This window comes from Monodon monoceros, unplaced genomic scaffold, assembly GCF_005190385.1.
Source record: "Monodon monoceros isolate NGI ecotype Baffin Bay Population unplaced genomic scaffold, NGI_Narwhal_1 Super_Scaffold_11, whole genome shotgun sequence".
NCBI lineage: Eukaryota > Metazoa > Chordata > Mammalia > Artiodactyla > Monodontidae > Monodon > Monodon monoceros.
Genome location: NW_021703767.1, coordinates 83,154,758 through 83,168,680, shown reverse-complemented (window position 1 = coordinate 83,168,680; position 13,923 = coordinate 83,154,758). Strand labels below are relative to the sequence as shown.

The following is a 13,923-nucleotide window of genomic DNA, read 5'->3' as shown; positions in this document are numbered from 1 at the left end:
CTTTTGCACAGCAAAGGAAACTACAAACAAGATGAAAAGACAACCCTCAGAATGGGAGAAAATATTTGCAAATGAATCAATGGACAAAGGATTAATCTCCAAAATATATAAACAGCTCTTGCAGGTCAATATTAAAAAAACAAACAACCCAATCTAAAAATGGGCAGAAGACCTAAATACACATTTCTCCAAAGAAGACACACAGATGGCCAAGAAGCACATGAAAAGCTGCTCAACATCACTAATTATTAGAGAAATGCAAATCAAAACTACAAAGAAGTATCACCTCACACCAGTTAGAATGGGCATCATCAGAAAATCTACAAACAAATGCTGGAGAGGGTGTGGAGAAAAGGGAACCCTCTTGCACTGTTGGTGGGAATGTAAATTGATACAGCCAATATGGAGAACAGATGGAGGTTCCTTAAAAAACTAAAAATAGAATTACCATATGACCCAGCAATCCCACTACTGGGCATATACCCAGAGAAAACCATAATTCAAAAAGACACATGCACCCCAATGTTCATTGCAGCACTATTTACAATAGCCAGGTCATGGAAGCAACCTAAATGCCCATTGACAGGCAAATGGGTAAAGAAGACGTGGTACATATATACAATGGAATGTTACTCAGCTATAAAATTGAACGAAGTTGGGTCATTTGTAGAGACATGGATGGATTTAGAGACTGTCATACAGAGTGAAGTAAGTCAGAAAGAGAAAAACAAATATCGTATATTAACACATATATGTGGAACCTAGAAAAATGGTAAAGATGAACTGGTCTGCAGGGCAGAAATAGAGACACAGATGTAGAGAACAAACGTATGGACACCAAGGGGGGAAAGTGGCGGGGGGTGGTGGTGGTGGTGGTGTGATGAATTGGGCGATTGGGATTGACATGTATACACTGAAGTGTATAAAACTGATGACTAATAAAACCTGTTGTATAAAAAAGTAAATTAAATAAAATTCAAAAATTCAAAAAAAAAAAAAAAAGCTATCAGAGCAGTTTACTAGGTGTAATAACAGGAGACTTTTCTTTTCTCCCCACTACAACCTCTGGACTCTTGGGCTTATGAGATATATCACAACATTGTCCTCTGATTCAAAGCTTGTACTGCATCCTGTAAGATAGAAGCCCATGAAAAAAAACAAAAACAACAACGAAATAAACATATAGCAGCTATCATCGTGAGATATTAGAAACTGAAGTGGAAGCCCATCCACAGGGGAAGGGCGCCTCTCATCATCATTTTCATTTTAGGGCCATAAATGAAGACGTAGTGCTTATGTGTGTGTGTGCATGGGGGAAAGAGATCTCCATCAACATCAGCTGAGCACTTATCATGTACCAGGCTCTATGCTGAACATTGGCATTCACAACAGTCCTAAGGGAGAACTCCTATTATCATTCCACTTGACAGATGAGGAAATAGAGGCACACAAGAGTTTTATTGATAGCAAAACTGAGATTTCAACCCGGGTCGAAGCCCATGTGAAAGAAAGCTTCCTGGAAAAGTTGGCCTTTGAAAGGAGTAACATGCAGGGGGACAGGCAGGCTCAAAGACAGGAGGCTGGATGGGGGTGGGGGTGGGTGTTAGAGGGTGCTGTAAGCTTGAGATAGTGGCTCCAATGCATGTTTTTCACACCACGAAGCAATTCTAACATGATCTATCTGGAGATTCCACAGGTTATGGGCTAAGTCCCGCAGGACTGCTCCCATTCCCCAATTCTGATGTCAGTCACAAATTCAGGGTATCACCCGTGCTTCTGACCAACAGGCTATAGGCACTCCTGTTGCTTGGGAAATTCCAAGGGTTTGAGGAGCTTTGTGCCAGGAACAAGGGACAGAGACCAGATGCATTTCTTATTATACCACAGGGGCTCTAACAGGGAGAGAACTGACAGAGGATTTGGAGAGTGAGGCAAGAAGTAGTTGCATCAGGGCCCACTTTATTTTCTCCACACTAGAGCCTGCCTGCGTCACCAGAGGCTGCCAGCCCTGGGAGGGGATCACCCAGGCAAGAGAACCCTAGGCTTTCTGCTGCTTTCTGGGACCCTGCTTGCCCAGAGGGCCCCACTCTGGACTCCCCAGGCCCTGGGTATGGTTCCATACAGAAAATGAGGTGTCTGTGAGAAAGCTTCAAGATTTCTAAAAGCCTATAAGAGAATATTACTCAGCCATAAAAACGAATGAAATATTGCTATTTGCAGCAACATGGATGGACCTAGAGATTATCATACTAAGTGAAGTCAGATAGAGAGAGACAAATATAGGATATCACTAATATATGGAATCTAAAAAAATGATACAAATGAACTTATTTACAAAACGGAAATAGACTCACAGATATAGAAAACAAACTCATGGTTACCAAATGGGAAAGGGGGAGGAAGGGATAAATTAGGAGTTTGGGATTAACATATATACACAACTATATATAAAGTAGATAAATGACAAGGACCTACTGTATAGCACAGGGAACTATATTCAATATCTTGTGATAACCTATAATGTGATAACCTTTTTTCACAAAAGAATCTAAAAAAGAATATATATATATATACACACACACACATATATAACTGAATCATTTTGTTGTACACCTGAAACATTGTATGTCAACGATATTTTAATTTAAAAAAAGAAGAAAAAAAAAGCCTAGAAGAACTGTACATTTGCTTGCAAAAAGGCCAGAGGCTAATTAATACAAGTTTCCTCATTTCTGGCTGGAATTTTCCCAGCTCAGTGTAGCAGTTGTGGATGAAAAAATTAATAGTCGATCTAAGAGAGAAATGGAAAATTTTACTGGAACCAACCTGAGGATTCTAACCTGGGAGACAGTCTTTCAGAAAGCTCTGAGGACTGTTCCACCCATTAGAGGTCAAAGCACAGTTATGTATGTTTTTGAGACAAATATACATCAAATGACGCATTATTGACAATTTACACAATCCAGATCTGCACGTATAAAGCGAATAGTGGGTCATGTGTCATCATGGCCCCTTACGAGATTAAGAAGGAAGGTTATCTCCTAAGGAGGTCTGGTTAACGCAGATGCACTACACACACTAAAGGGGAGGGAGGAGGCCCAAACCGGCAAAGAAAACTTTTGTTTAAATTTGTTCTTGTCTTGCCATAAAATATGAATTTTATTTCATCACAGTGATGACTGATGTCCTACTAATTAGAAATGTTGGTTCATTCTGTCCACTGAAGAAACACACAACTTAAGAGTGAGAGCAGTGAGTTTCAGTTTTATTCAGGGACTGTACTGAGGACTGTAGCTCGGGAGACAGCCTCTCAGAGAGCCCTGAGGAACTGCTCCAAAGAGGGAGGGGAGGGGCCAGTACGTATATGAATTTTTTGGTGGAAAGTACATGTAGTTAAGCATTAAAAAGGTTACTGCTAATCACAAAGTTAATGATTTTAGTGCTTATCTATCTATGCATAGGAAAATGCAAGAATCTGGGGGTCATTGAAATTCTTCCTGAGGTAAGTATCTTAACCATCTAGGGGCCTTTATATCCAAAATACAGAACACTTCATCCTGTTTTTTCCATCCTGAATTCCCCTCAGAGTGCATTGTCATGGGTGACTACACTACCACTGGTAAGTGGGTTGCGACTTAACCCTTTGTATAAGGGGATGATGAGTGACACCCTTTGTTTGTTTGTTTGTTTTAATTTTTATTGGAGTATAGTTGATTTACAATGTTGTGTTAGTTTCAGGTGTATAGCAAAGCGAATCAGTTATACATACACATATATCTTTTTTTTTTAGATTCTTTTCCCATACAGGCCATTACAAAGTACTGAGTAGAGTTCCCTGTGCTATACAGTAGGTCCTTATTAGTTATCTAGTTTATATATAGTAGTGTGTATATGTCAGTCCCAATCTCCCAATTTATCCCTTCCCCTGCCCTTATCCCCTGGTAACCATAAGTTTGTTTTCTACATCTGTGCTTTGTTCTATTTGTTTACAATTCATAGGTACATCTTCTAAATAACTCAAAGGAGAAAGGTAAGACATTTCTTTCTTAGAAGTCAGATTTACTGAGATATGATTTATACACAATAACATTCACCTTTTTAAGTAACAGTTCAATGATTTTTGACAAACACATACAGTTGTGTAACCATCACCGCAATCAAGATACAGAACATTTCCATCATCCCAGAAAGTTCCCTTGTGTCCCTTTATAGTCAACCCATAACCCTACTCCTAGACCTTGCCACCAGTTATGTTTTATGTCCTATAGTTTTGTCTTTTCGAATATCACAGAAATGGAATTCAGATAGTATGGTTTGTTGTGAACATATAGTTTCATCTTTTTTAGTTAAATACCAGGAGTGAAACAGCTGGGTTGTATGGTGTAATGTTAATTGTACCAGGAATTCCCAAACTGTTTTCCAGTGTGGTTGTACCATTTTACATTCCCATCAGCACTGTGTGAGAATTCCAGTACTTGGGCTCAGGGCTTTGTTTTCAGCCATTCAAATAGGTGTGTAGTGGTATCTCATTTTGATTTTAATTTGAATTTCCTTAATACAAGTTATTCTTTTTTAATAAGCAAGACTCGTCTGGAGACACGGTGTTTCAAACCTTGGGGCATCCTAATTTGCTGGCTTTACCTGATACAGAGAGTCGGGAAGATCTTTCCCTGTCCTGTGTTGGCAGGGACCTGCACTTCTCGCATCCAGTCACTAGAGGGAAGGAGAGGACAGAAAATAAGCTTCCCAGTTTTTGGACTCTCAGGGGCCAGCATGGATAATACTTGGAGGCACTACTGAATTTATAGTTTTTCTCAAATGCCTCTCCCTCTGAACCTCTTTAGCTGCCACCTTGTGAGGCTTGACTCCCCAGATTAATCTTGTGAAGTGATTCAAGGCCAAACCTCTTAACCAACCTTGTAAAATCCTAAGAACTGAGCTACCAAAACTGAACCACCTTTGTAGAGTCCTTAATACGTCTACTCTCCAATGTCACTCATCAGAGCCTGTGTTAGGGGGAACCACAGGCAGCTGAGTTGGTGAACCTCTGTCCTTCTTCAACTTTTCAGGAGCCGAAAGAGACTAAGGAAGGTCTTTGTGGGGGACAAGTCTCCAGACCGCCCCCGCCCCCTGCCATTGGCTTACACGCCCTCCTCTCCAGGACCTGGGTTGGGGCAGTTCAGACGGGGCACGGTACAGATCTCCTGGGGCCGGGGCTGCCGAGTGCCCCCAAAGATATACTCCCGCCTGAGCCCTGGGCTCCCCTCTGGCAGTTGGAACCAAAAGGTCCTGAGGAGGGTGGCAAACATCAGGAAGAGCTCCATCCGAGCCAACTGGTCCCCTAGGCACACCAATGCCCTGGAAACAGAAGGAAAGGTCAGAGGATGGCAGCTGTCCCTGTGCCTGTCCCGTCACACCCACCACTCATGACCCAGTGCTGTGTCCAGTACCTGCAGAGAATGGCAGGAAGGCCTCACTGACCAGGAAGTTTCCATCCTTGTCCAGGAAGTGGCCAGGGTTGAATTGTTGGGGGTCTCCCAACACTCAGGGTCATAGAACACAGAGGCCAGGTTGGACAAGATGATGGTGCCCTGCAGAGAGGAGCTGATATGGCTCAGGGAGCTCAGCTGGCCCAGCACCCAGCCCTGATGCTGGGCAGATATGAGCTCAGAGAACACTTGGTGTTTAGAGGAGAGTTGCCTGGGACCAGGGGGCCTCAAAGAGATTCAGCAGACAGGTCTTCACATCAGTGAAGTTGTTGGGCATTATGCTCTCCTGGCTAAGGGGCACCCACCTCCATCCTAAAGACTCCTGGCCCAGGCTAGAGACTCAGCTTCTGCCTCCTAGGAAGAAGGCCAGTGGCTATTGGGCATGAATGGAGGGGACCAAGTTCTGCACAGGGCAATGAATACTGGCGGGGTGTGTGTGTGTGTGTGTGTGTGTGTGAGAAAGAGAGAGAGAGAGAGAGAGGAGAAATGGAATGGCAGACAAACAAAGTGAAAGAAAGACTGAGTAACAAGGCAGATAGAAGAAGAGACAGAAAACTTCAATCCTTAGGATTAGGGAGAGGAGAGAGTGACCTCTAACCCTAACCTAACCCGAGCCCTCACTCTACCTCAAAGAAGTGAATAACTGGAAAGAGAATCAGACTGAACAGATGGGAGAAGAAAGGAGCCAAAGGCTCCTGTTGGTGACTTCAGCTCCTTATCACGTGGGCCCTGGGCTGACCAGGAAGCCAAAGTGGAACCAGGATGGGGTTGGCTATGGACCCGGGACCTGGGAGGTGCAGCTCCAGGTGTTCTGAGGAAGGCCTCATAGCCTGTGGCTCATTAACCAACACCAGAGAATTAAACTGGTCACCCCTGTGGGGACTAGAGAACTGGCCACAGGATTCTCAGTTTTGACAAAGGCATCTTGAAATTAAAAACTCAGCAGTTTGAAGCCTGCACACCAAAGAGAAGCCAGTGAAGAATGCAGAAGTTCAGACAATGTAAATACTTTCAGAAGGCACTTTTCTTTTTTCTTCTTCTTCTTTTTTTTTTTTTTTAGTTGCTCTACTGAAGCCTTAAGTGAGGGGCCTGACCTTAGCCATCCAGACTGACAGGCACCCAGACCTCTTTACTCCGTGGCTTTAATCAGAGGGATTGGGAAGCACGTGTTCTTGCTGCTGCCTGAGTGAGCTGTTTGTTTCCTAGTTATAGTCCTGGGAATTTCCCTCCATTTTCACTACCAGGGATGAAGTAACCTCTGCATTACAACAGTTCTTAATAATCACCCTCAGATGCAGAGGCTCCTGGCAAGATGCTCTTTTCCCTCCAGAATTAGTTATATCCTGTTCTGGGTAATGTTCTGGACTCCTTGCAAAGTGATTAACTTATATTAATTTGTGGGACAGGCTCAGACCATAGCCTACCCAGCACACAACATGGGCAACCCTCCTTCTCCTACAAATTATAGAGCCATCTGCCTGCTGGATACCTCCTGGGGATTCTATCCCAACTTCTTCCCAGTAAATGGCAGCTTGGAGTTTACAATCAAATAGAATGTCTGAAGAGAGAAAGGCTCGAAGTGCCCCCTCTGTATTAGGGACCATTGCTGTTGTCGCTGTCACTCGACTGATGGAATGGTTAAGAACCGTTTAGGAATATCTGTAACATTTATTGATGTACTGTCAAGCTTTGATTCTACTTTCAGGAGACATCTCTCGCCCAAGTTGGAAAAGCTCGGTATTGATTCCAGGCTGTTAATGGCTCCCTGGAGCTCTTATCACAGAACACCTCCTAGAATCAGATTGGCAGGAATGGGCTATTAATAAGGAAATTTCTAATCCCAAACGACATGAAGCAGAGCTGAACCTTAGTTCCCTCCTTTTTAACTTGACCTAATTTGGAACAACTCTTGGACAACCAGGGCCTGGGGGCTTCTACCAGGATAACAGCAAAATGAGTTGATGACATGGTCCTATCCTCACAATTAAGGAGACATTTGTCTAACCTCTGAACTTGATGGCCGAATACTGCCAAGGACTGTTCAGTATTAGCCAATCTGGCAGACCAATAGACAATGCAAAACACCTCCTTCCAACATGCTGATTCACTTACCTTCCTAAAGAGGCATTTCTGGAGCAATATGAACGGCAGGGAGTATGGTAGAGCAAAAAATTTCGAATCAGAGGGACATGAATTCGAAACTCAGTTAAGTACCTTACTGTGTGTTTGGGGCAGTTACTTGAGCTCTCTTAAGCTATCTGTAAAAAAAAAAAAAAAAAAAAAAGATTAACAGTAGCAACAGCATCTAAAGGACAGGGTTATTATGAAGAAAAAAATGCATGGAGACAGGAATCTCAAGTCTGATCAAATTAATAAGAATTTAATAATCACATCCTGGCAGGGCCCTTGCTGCCAAGTCTGCCCTGAACCATGGTTGTAAGAGTTGAATAAAGATTCTCATGATGGAAAAAATTGGACCCCCATACCTTCTATCCCCATTGTTTTCATGGTGTACCCACCTTGTACCATTGAGGCTTCCACCAGGGACGGGCTGGAGCATCAGTGCTGAGCCAAAGTCCCTTTCTGAGGAAAGTCTTAACACAGCGCACCTCTGTGCATAGGGCACCAAGATGAGTGACTCTGTTTCATCTTCATTAAAATGGCAACCTTGCCACCTACACACCTGTGCTACATTTCCTTTAAAATGACACCCCACTCCCAAAATGATTCATGATGCCTGGCATTCACTCCCTGTAAAACCATCTCCCCTTGAGGGTGGGCTGGCTCTATTGACTCACTTCTAGCAAATAGAATATGGCAAAAGTGAGGGGATACCACATCTGAGATTAGGATACAAAAAGACTGTAGCTTCTGTCTTCTCACTTGCTCTCTCTAGTGAAGGTCAGCTGCTATGTTTTGAACTGCCCTATGTAGAGGCCCAATGTTAAGGAACTGAGGGTGGCCTCCAGCCAACAGCCCAGGAGAAACTGAATCCTGAAGAAAGCAATGCAAGTGCTCTGACAGTGGAACCTCCCCGTGGAGCCTTCAGATAAGACTGCAGCCCCAGCCAGCAACTTCATCATAACATCATGAGAGACCTTGAATCAGAGGCATCCAGCTAAGCTGCACCTAGATCCCTGACCCACAGAAACCCAGATCCCTAGCCCACAGAAGTGCTGTTTTTGTAAGGTGCTAAGTTTGGGGGTAGTTTATTACATAGCAAGAGAGATAGACAACTAATTCAATAAATATCTCTTATCTAGGATCTGCATGACAGTCAGTCATTGTGAGGACTGAATGCTGTAGAGGACTCAAAGCCCTTAGCACACAGTAAGGCTTGGCAAAGAGCAGGAATTATTATGTTATGATCCAGTTCATGTCAGAAACCTGCACAGAAACCTGTTTCAAGCTGAATCACCAAGAGAGCTACAAACCTGAACTCTATTTTTTAACTCCATGCAGAAATGTGTTCATGTTAAACTTTCATCGTTTAAAATGGGCTGAAGAGGGCTTCCCTGGTGGCGCAGTGGTTGGGAGTCCGCCTGCCGATGCAGGGGACGTGGGTTCGTGCCCTGGTCCAGGAAGATCCCACGTGCTGCGGAGCGGCTGGGCCCGTGAGCCATGGCCGCTGAGCCTGCGCGTCCGGAGCCTGTGCTCCGCAATGGGAGAGGCCACAACAGGGAGAGGCCTGTGTACTGCAAAAAAAAAAAGGGTTGAAGATAAGAAGAAGCTACCATATGAAAGAATATTTCTGTATCTTTAAACTCCTACTGAAGGCACCACCCAGTACATCGTCCACTGGCCCTCAAAAAGGTATTCTGATTGATGATCTTCATAATAACTTCTCGAAGGGTGATGAGCCAAAGTTTTCCTGATTCAGGCATGCTTCCTTTTATGACATAATGCAAGTCATACCTAATTGGGATTTCCTTTTTTGACTGGATCCAGGGAAGCTCAGACTCAAGTTTTATGTACATATACAGTGGCTGTTCTTGACCTAAACAGTTTGATTTAACTTTATTCCTCTATCTCTCCTTATTCAGTACTTGTTCTCTTAACCTAGTTATAAAATGAAAGAAATGAGACAGGCATTTCTACTAGAAATCAGTTCTAAGGATATAACACAAAATGCAGACCAAGCCTAAGGCACATAAATTGCAAATAGGCTAAAAGTTCACTAAAAAGGGTTAAGAATTACAAAACATCCATTTGGTGGAACATTATGCAGCCATCTAGAGTGATGTGGAAGAGTGGTTTTCAAAATGTGGCCCCGGGACCCAAAGCATCCACACCACTTGGGAACCTGTTAGAAAGGCAGATTCTCAGGCCTCACCCCCAATATTCTGGGAATGGCTCCCAGCAATGTACATTTTAGCAAGCCCTGCATGTGATTCTGGTGTACCTAGAAGTTTGGGAACCAGTAATGCAGAAGAATCAGAATGATATGTTAAGTGAAATGAAGGATTCAGAGTTATATATTCAGCATAATCACAGCTACGTAAAATATATGTGGACAAAAAAGATTGGAAAGAGGTGCATTAAAATGTCTGCAGGGGTTACTTCTGAACAACACAGAACATTTTAAAATATCCCTGAGTGTATTCTTTCACAATCATAACTCTCCATCCGGAATGCCATAGATAGAGATGAATGGATGGATGGATGGATGATTGACTGAGTTGGCAGACAGGCAGAAGCTGCAGCAGGTGGCTGTGCTGGGCAGGCAGCCCAGCGAAGGGTGCTTTCTGCAGGCACTGGATAGGGCATGAGGTCACACTGGGGCCACCTACCTTGGGCATGGGGTGGCCGTGCACATGCGTGGAGGTCACGCACTGGCGCACGGCATCTGCGGTCACGACGCTGCTGAGGTGCTGCACCTCATGGACGGTGCGGGTGTAGGGCAGTACCTCGCGGTCCTAGTAGCGGATGGCCCGGGAGGTGCCCAGCACTGCATCCAGCTCCCGCTGCACCCTCTCTGCAGGCGGCTCTGCGTGGGTCCCGGGAAGGGCTGCAACCCGACCTCCCCACCACGCCCCACCGTCCTTGTCCCCACCCAGAGACAGTCGCCAAGGTTCATCGCCCCTAGGTTGCCCTACCCCACTCAGCCACCCCTGGTCCCAACAGTGGCAGTCCCTCTCTGAGGCAGAGCTTGTGAACAAGATTTTGCAGGATTTGCTCCTCCGAGGGGAACTTGAGGGAAGGGCTAGGACCCAGATTTCAGCACCCAGTATGTGCCAAGTGTTCTATATACAAAGAGTCCTATGGGGTAGGAACTGTTGTCTCCACTTTACAGACAAGAAAACTGAGGCTGTGACAGGACAGGTACTTTTCTGAAGGCCACAAAACTAGTGGAACCAGGATCTGAACTTAGGTCATGGCCAGTTTGTCCCTGAGAGAACTCTAGCCGCCTTTTCTTCGTTTGTGATCTTGGTGGACATTGACACAGGGCCTGGCACTTAGTAGGTGCTGGATCATTACTGAATGGGTGAAATAATGTTGCCTCATTTCACACTGTTCCTAAGTGGTTGAATTACTTACCCAGGATCACTCAGTCAGTAGCAGGGTGGGACTAGAAGTCCCCACCCCCCAGCCCCTCCATCTGATTCAAAGCCATGAACACCTCCTACACCACAGCAGTGAGAGCAGGACCCACCCCTGGGGCCGCAGACCAAAGACAGTGATGGGGACAGGTTCCTTCAGCCCAGAAGCCCACAGCGGGGGTAATGGGCATGGGGCAGTCAGCAGGGTGTAACCACGGCCCCCTTACCCTGGATGGCTCCATGCTGGACCACACAGATGAGTGCCCAGCACAGGGTAGTGGCCGTGGTGTCGGTGCCTCCCAGAAACAGGTCGACCACTACCTGGATCAGGTTTTCTTCGTTGAATGTGGAGACAGGGTCGTCCGTGGCCTGGTGGGTGGGGGATGAGTGGTGGGGAGAGGAGCTCCGAGTCTGAAGCTCTCCTCACACAGAGCCCTGGCATCTCCCTGACTGAGGCCTGGCCTGTCCCTAAACTTGTGGGACCAGAGCTCCTCTGGGGTCAGAAGGGCCTGAGTCCCAGGACTGCACTGACTTTTGAGGGGGAAACTGCCCTGACATCAGCCAGGTCCCCTGCTTCCCACCCTACCCATGTCTGCAGGAGCCAGCGCCGGCCTGGGAAAAAATAAGGAGGGAAAAACCCAAACGGCTGCTGCTTCAGCGTGCTCTGAAAAACTGAGGCCAGAAGGAGGAACTGAGGCCGTGGCCTTGAAATGAGATGCAGCCGGGAAGACAGCCCCCTCCGTCCCTCCCTCCCTCCGTCTGCAGCCGTTTCAGGCCCACCTTAGTGATCTGGGCCAGGTAGCACTGATGAGCTCCTTGGGGGCCTCAGGTGTCCTGAGTTTGTGTCTGCTGATCTCCTGGCAGATATAGCCTCGCACAGCCTTCTGGTACCTAAACATCTCCTGGTGGGGGCCTGGGAGGCGGCGGAAGGCCCAGGGCAACAGATCATACAGCTGTGGGGGAAGAGGCCTGCCCAGGGGCTGCTCAGGTGCTGACCCTGAGCCAGGGCAGCTCAGAATGGTGCTGGGGGCACCAAAGTGGTCTGGAACCTCTGACATGGGCATCCCAGGACCGCTCGTCATCTGGAAACTCTCCACACTCCCAAAGTAATCTAGACAGTAATGAAGGCAGTAGTAGCAGAGACTGGACCCAGGGCTCAGCTAGGATGTTGCAGGCCCAGACAGCTGTATTTAAGGGGGTTTAACCTGTCTCTTACTCCCTGCCCACACTTCCATGCTCAACCACAATAAAGGAACTTTGATGCTGTGAATCATCATTTTGCTGAGCAGAGGCTACCTGAGGAACCCAGAATCAGGCCCCATGGCCTTCCTCCTGCCTGCCTGACACCCTCCCTGCTATGCCCTGGCTGAGGCCCCTGCCTGCCCTGGGCCCCCAGCTGTCCAATGGTCGGCACACCTGCCTCCCCAAGGGCCAGCTTACCCTGCGCCAAATGGTGCTGACAAAGGCCAGGCCAAAGTCGATGGCTTGAATCAGTTCCTGGAAGAAGGGATCCTCCAAGAGGAAGTGGTGGCCAAACGCAAGGGCCCCAATGACTCTGGCCGTGGACGTGACAATGTGTACCCGAGGGTCGAAGGGTCTACCTGAGAGCAGAGGGGCAGGGCTCGGGGCGAGGAGGCGAAAAGAGCACTGCCCTGAGTGTTCAGCCAGTCTGTATAAGGTCACTCATTGCATCACTCATTCATTCCCAGTCTTCAGTCATTCACTCAGCAAATGCTTACGGAGCAACTTCTATGAGCCAGGTTTGGTGACAGGCGCTGGGTTTGCAGGGAGAGGTGTGGGACACAGACCCATTTAAACACACTAGAACGTGGGACAGGTGTGTTCCAGCTGGGAACAAAGGATGCAGGGACCAGCTGTGCCTGGGATTTGGGGAGGGCTTCTTAGGCAGGTGATGTCAGCCAGGTCTGAAAGGAGCAGTGGTTTCTCACAGGGAGGGAAGAGGAGTGGATTAGGACATTCCAGAGGGGGAACAGCATGTGCAAAGGGTCTGTGGTGTAAAAGGCCCGAGATGTTGAGGGAGGACATTTCCCCACCTGTAGAGAAGGGCTTCAGGCTTCTCAATGGACTGGACGTTCCTGGGCCTCTGTCTGCCCACTTGCCCACCTTACAGAAACTCCTGATTTATTGATGTAGCACAAATCCCCTACTGGACCCGCAAAGGGTCCACCCATTTATACATACACACACACACACACACACACACAAACACACACACCCGAGGGCTCAGCCTCCTTGCAGGAGTGTGCATGTTTGTTGTGGAGGGATTAGGGTGGTCCTGCCCCAGCCGCTCCTTACCCTGCTCCCGGTGGAAGGCCTCTGCCAGCTCTGCCGCCTCTCCCTGCAACTGCAGCTCCAGTGCCAGCTTGCCTAGGCCTAGCTCCCGAAGCGTTGCCAGGCAGAAGCGTCTCTGCTGCCTCCACGTGTGCCCATTGCTGCAGATGACCCCTGGGCCCGGGTTGAGGGACAGTCAGCAGCCCGTCCCAGCCTCCCAGGCCAGGGTCACCTGGCTCTCACTCAGGCAGGAGAGCAGACCCCTGGGCAGCCTTCCCAATCAGCTCGGGGCTGGTGCTCTGACCGAGGGGCATTTGGCGGTCATGTGGTCCGTGGGCCTGGTGCCATCAAGGTGGGCTCAGCTATGTCCTCCTCCCAAGCTGCCAATCTGATTTTGCCTTTAAGAGTCCCCACTGGACTCTTAAATGGAGGAGGAGATAAAGAAGGGAAGGGAGGCCGGAGCCTGGAGGGGAGGAGGTGGGGGGAAGGGCATTTGCTGAGCCAGGCGCTGTCCTGGGCACTCTTGGCTGTAGGGCTCACTTAATCTCCCCCACATCCCGAGGAGGCGAGAGCAGTCACTATCCCCATCTAACAGATGGGCA

At 47.3% G+C, this 13,923-nt stretch overlaps 1 protein-coding gene across 1 annotated transcript; it reads right to left on the bottom strand.

Annotated features, from left to right (window-relative positions):
- Positions 1–5,141: 5,141 nt before the first annotated feature.
- On the bottom strand, positions 5,142–13,635 carry LOC114890309 (cytochrome P450 2J6-like). The gene is given in 10 exon segments (XM_029213732.1): positions 5,142–5,352; positions 5,438–5,528; positions 5,531–5,591; positions 10,280–10,464; positions 11,257–11,398; positions 11,810–11,835; positions 11,838–12,189; positions 12,470–12,630; positions 13,346–13,482; positions 13,565–13,635. Coding segments are annotated over 10 exon segments (1,437 nt in total).
- Between the last annotated feature and the right edge of the window lie 288 nt (positions 13,636–13,923).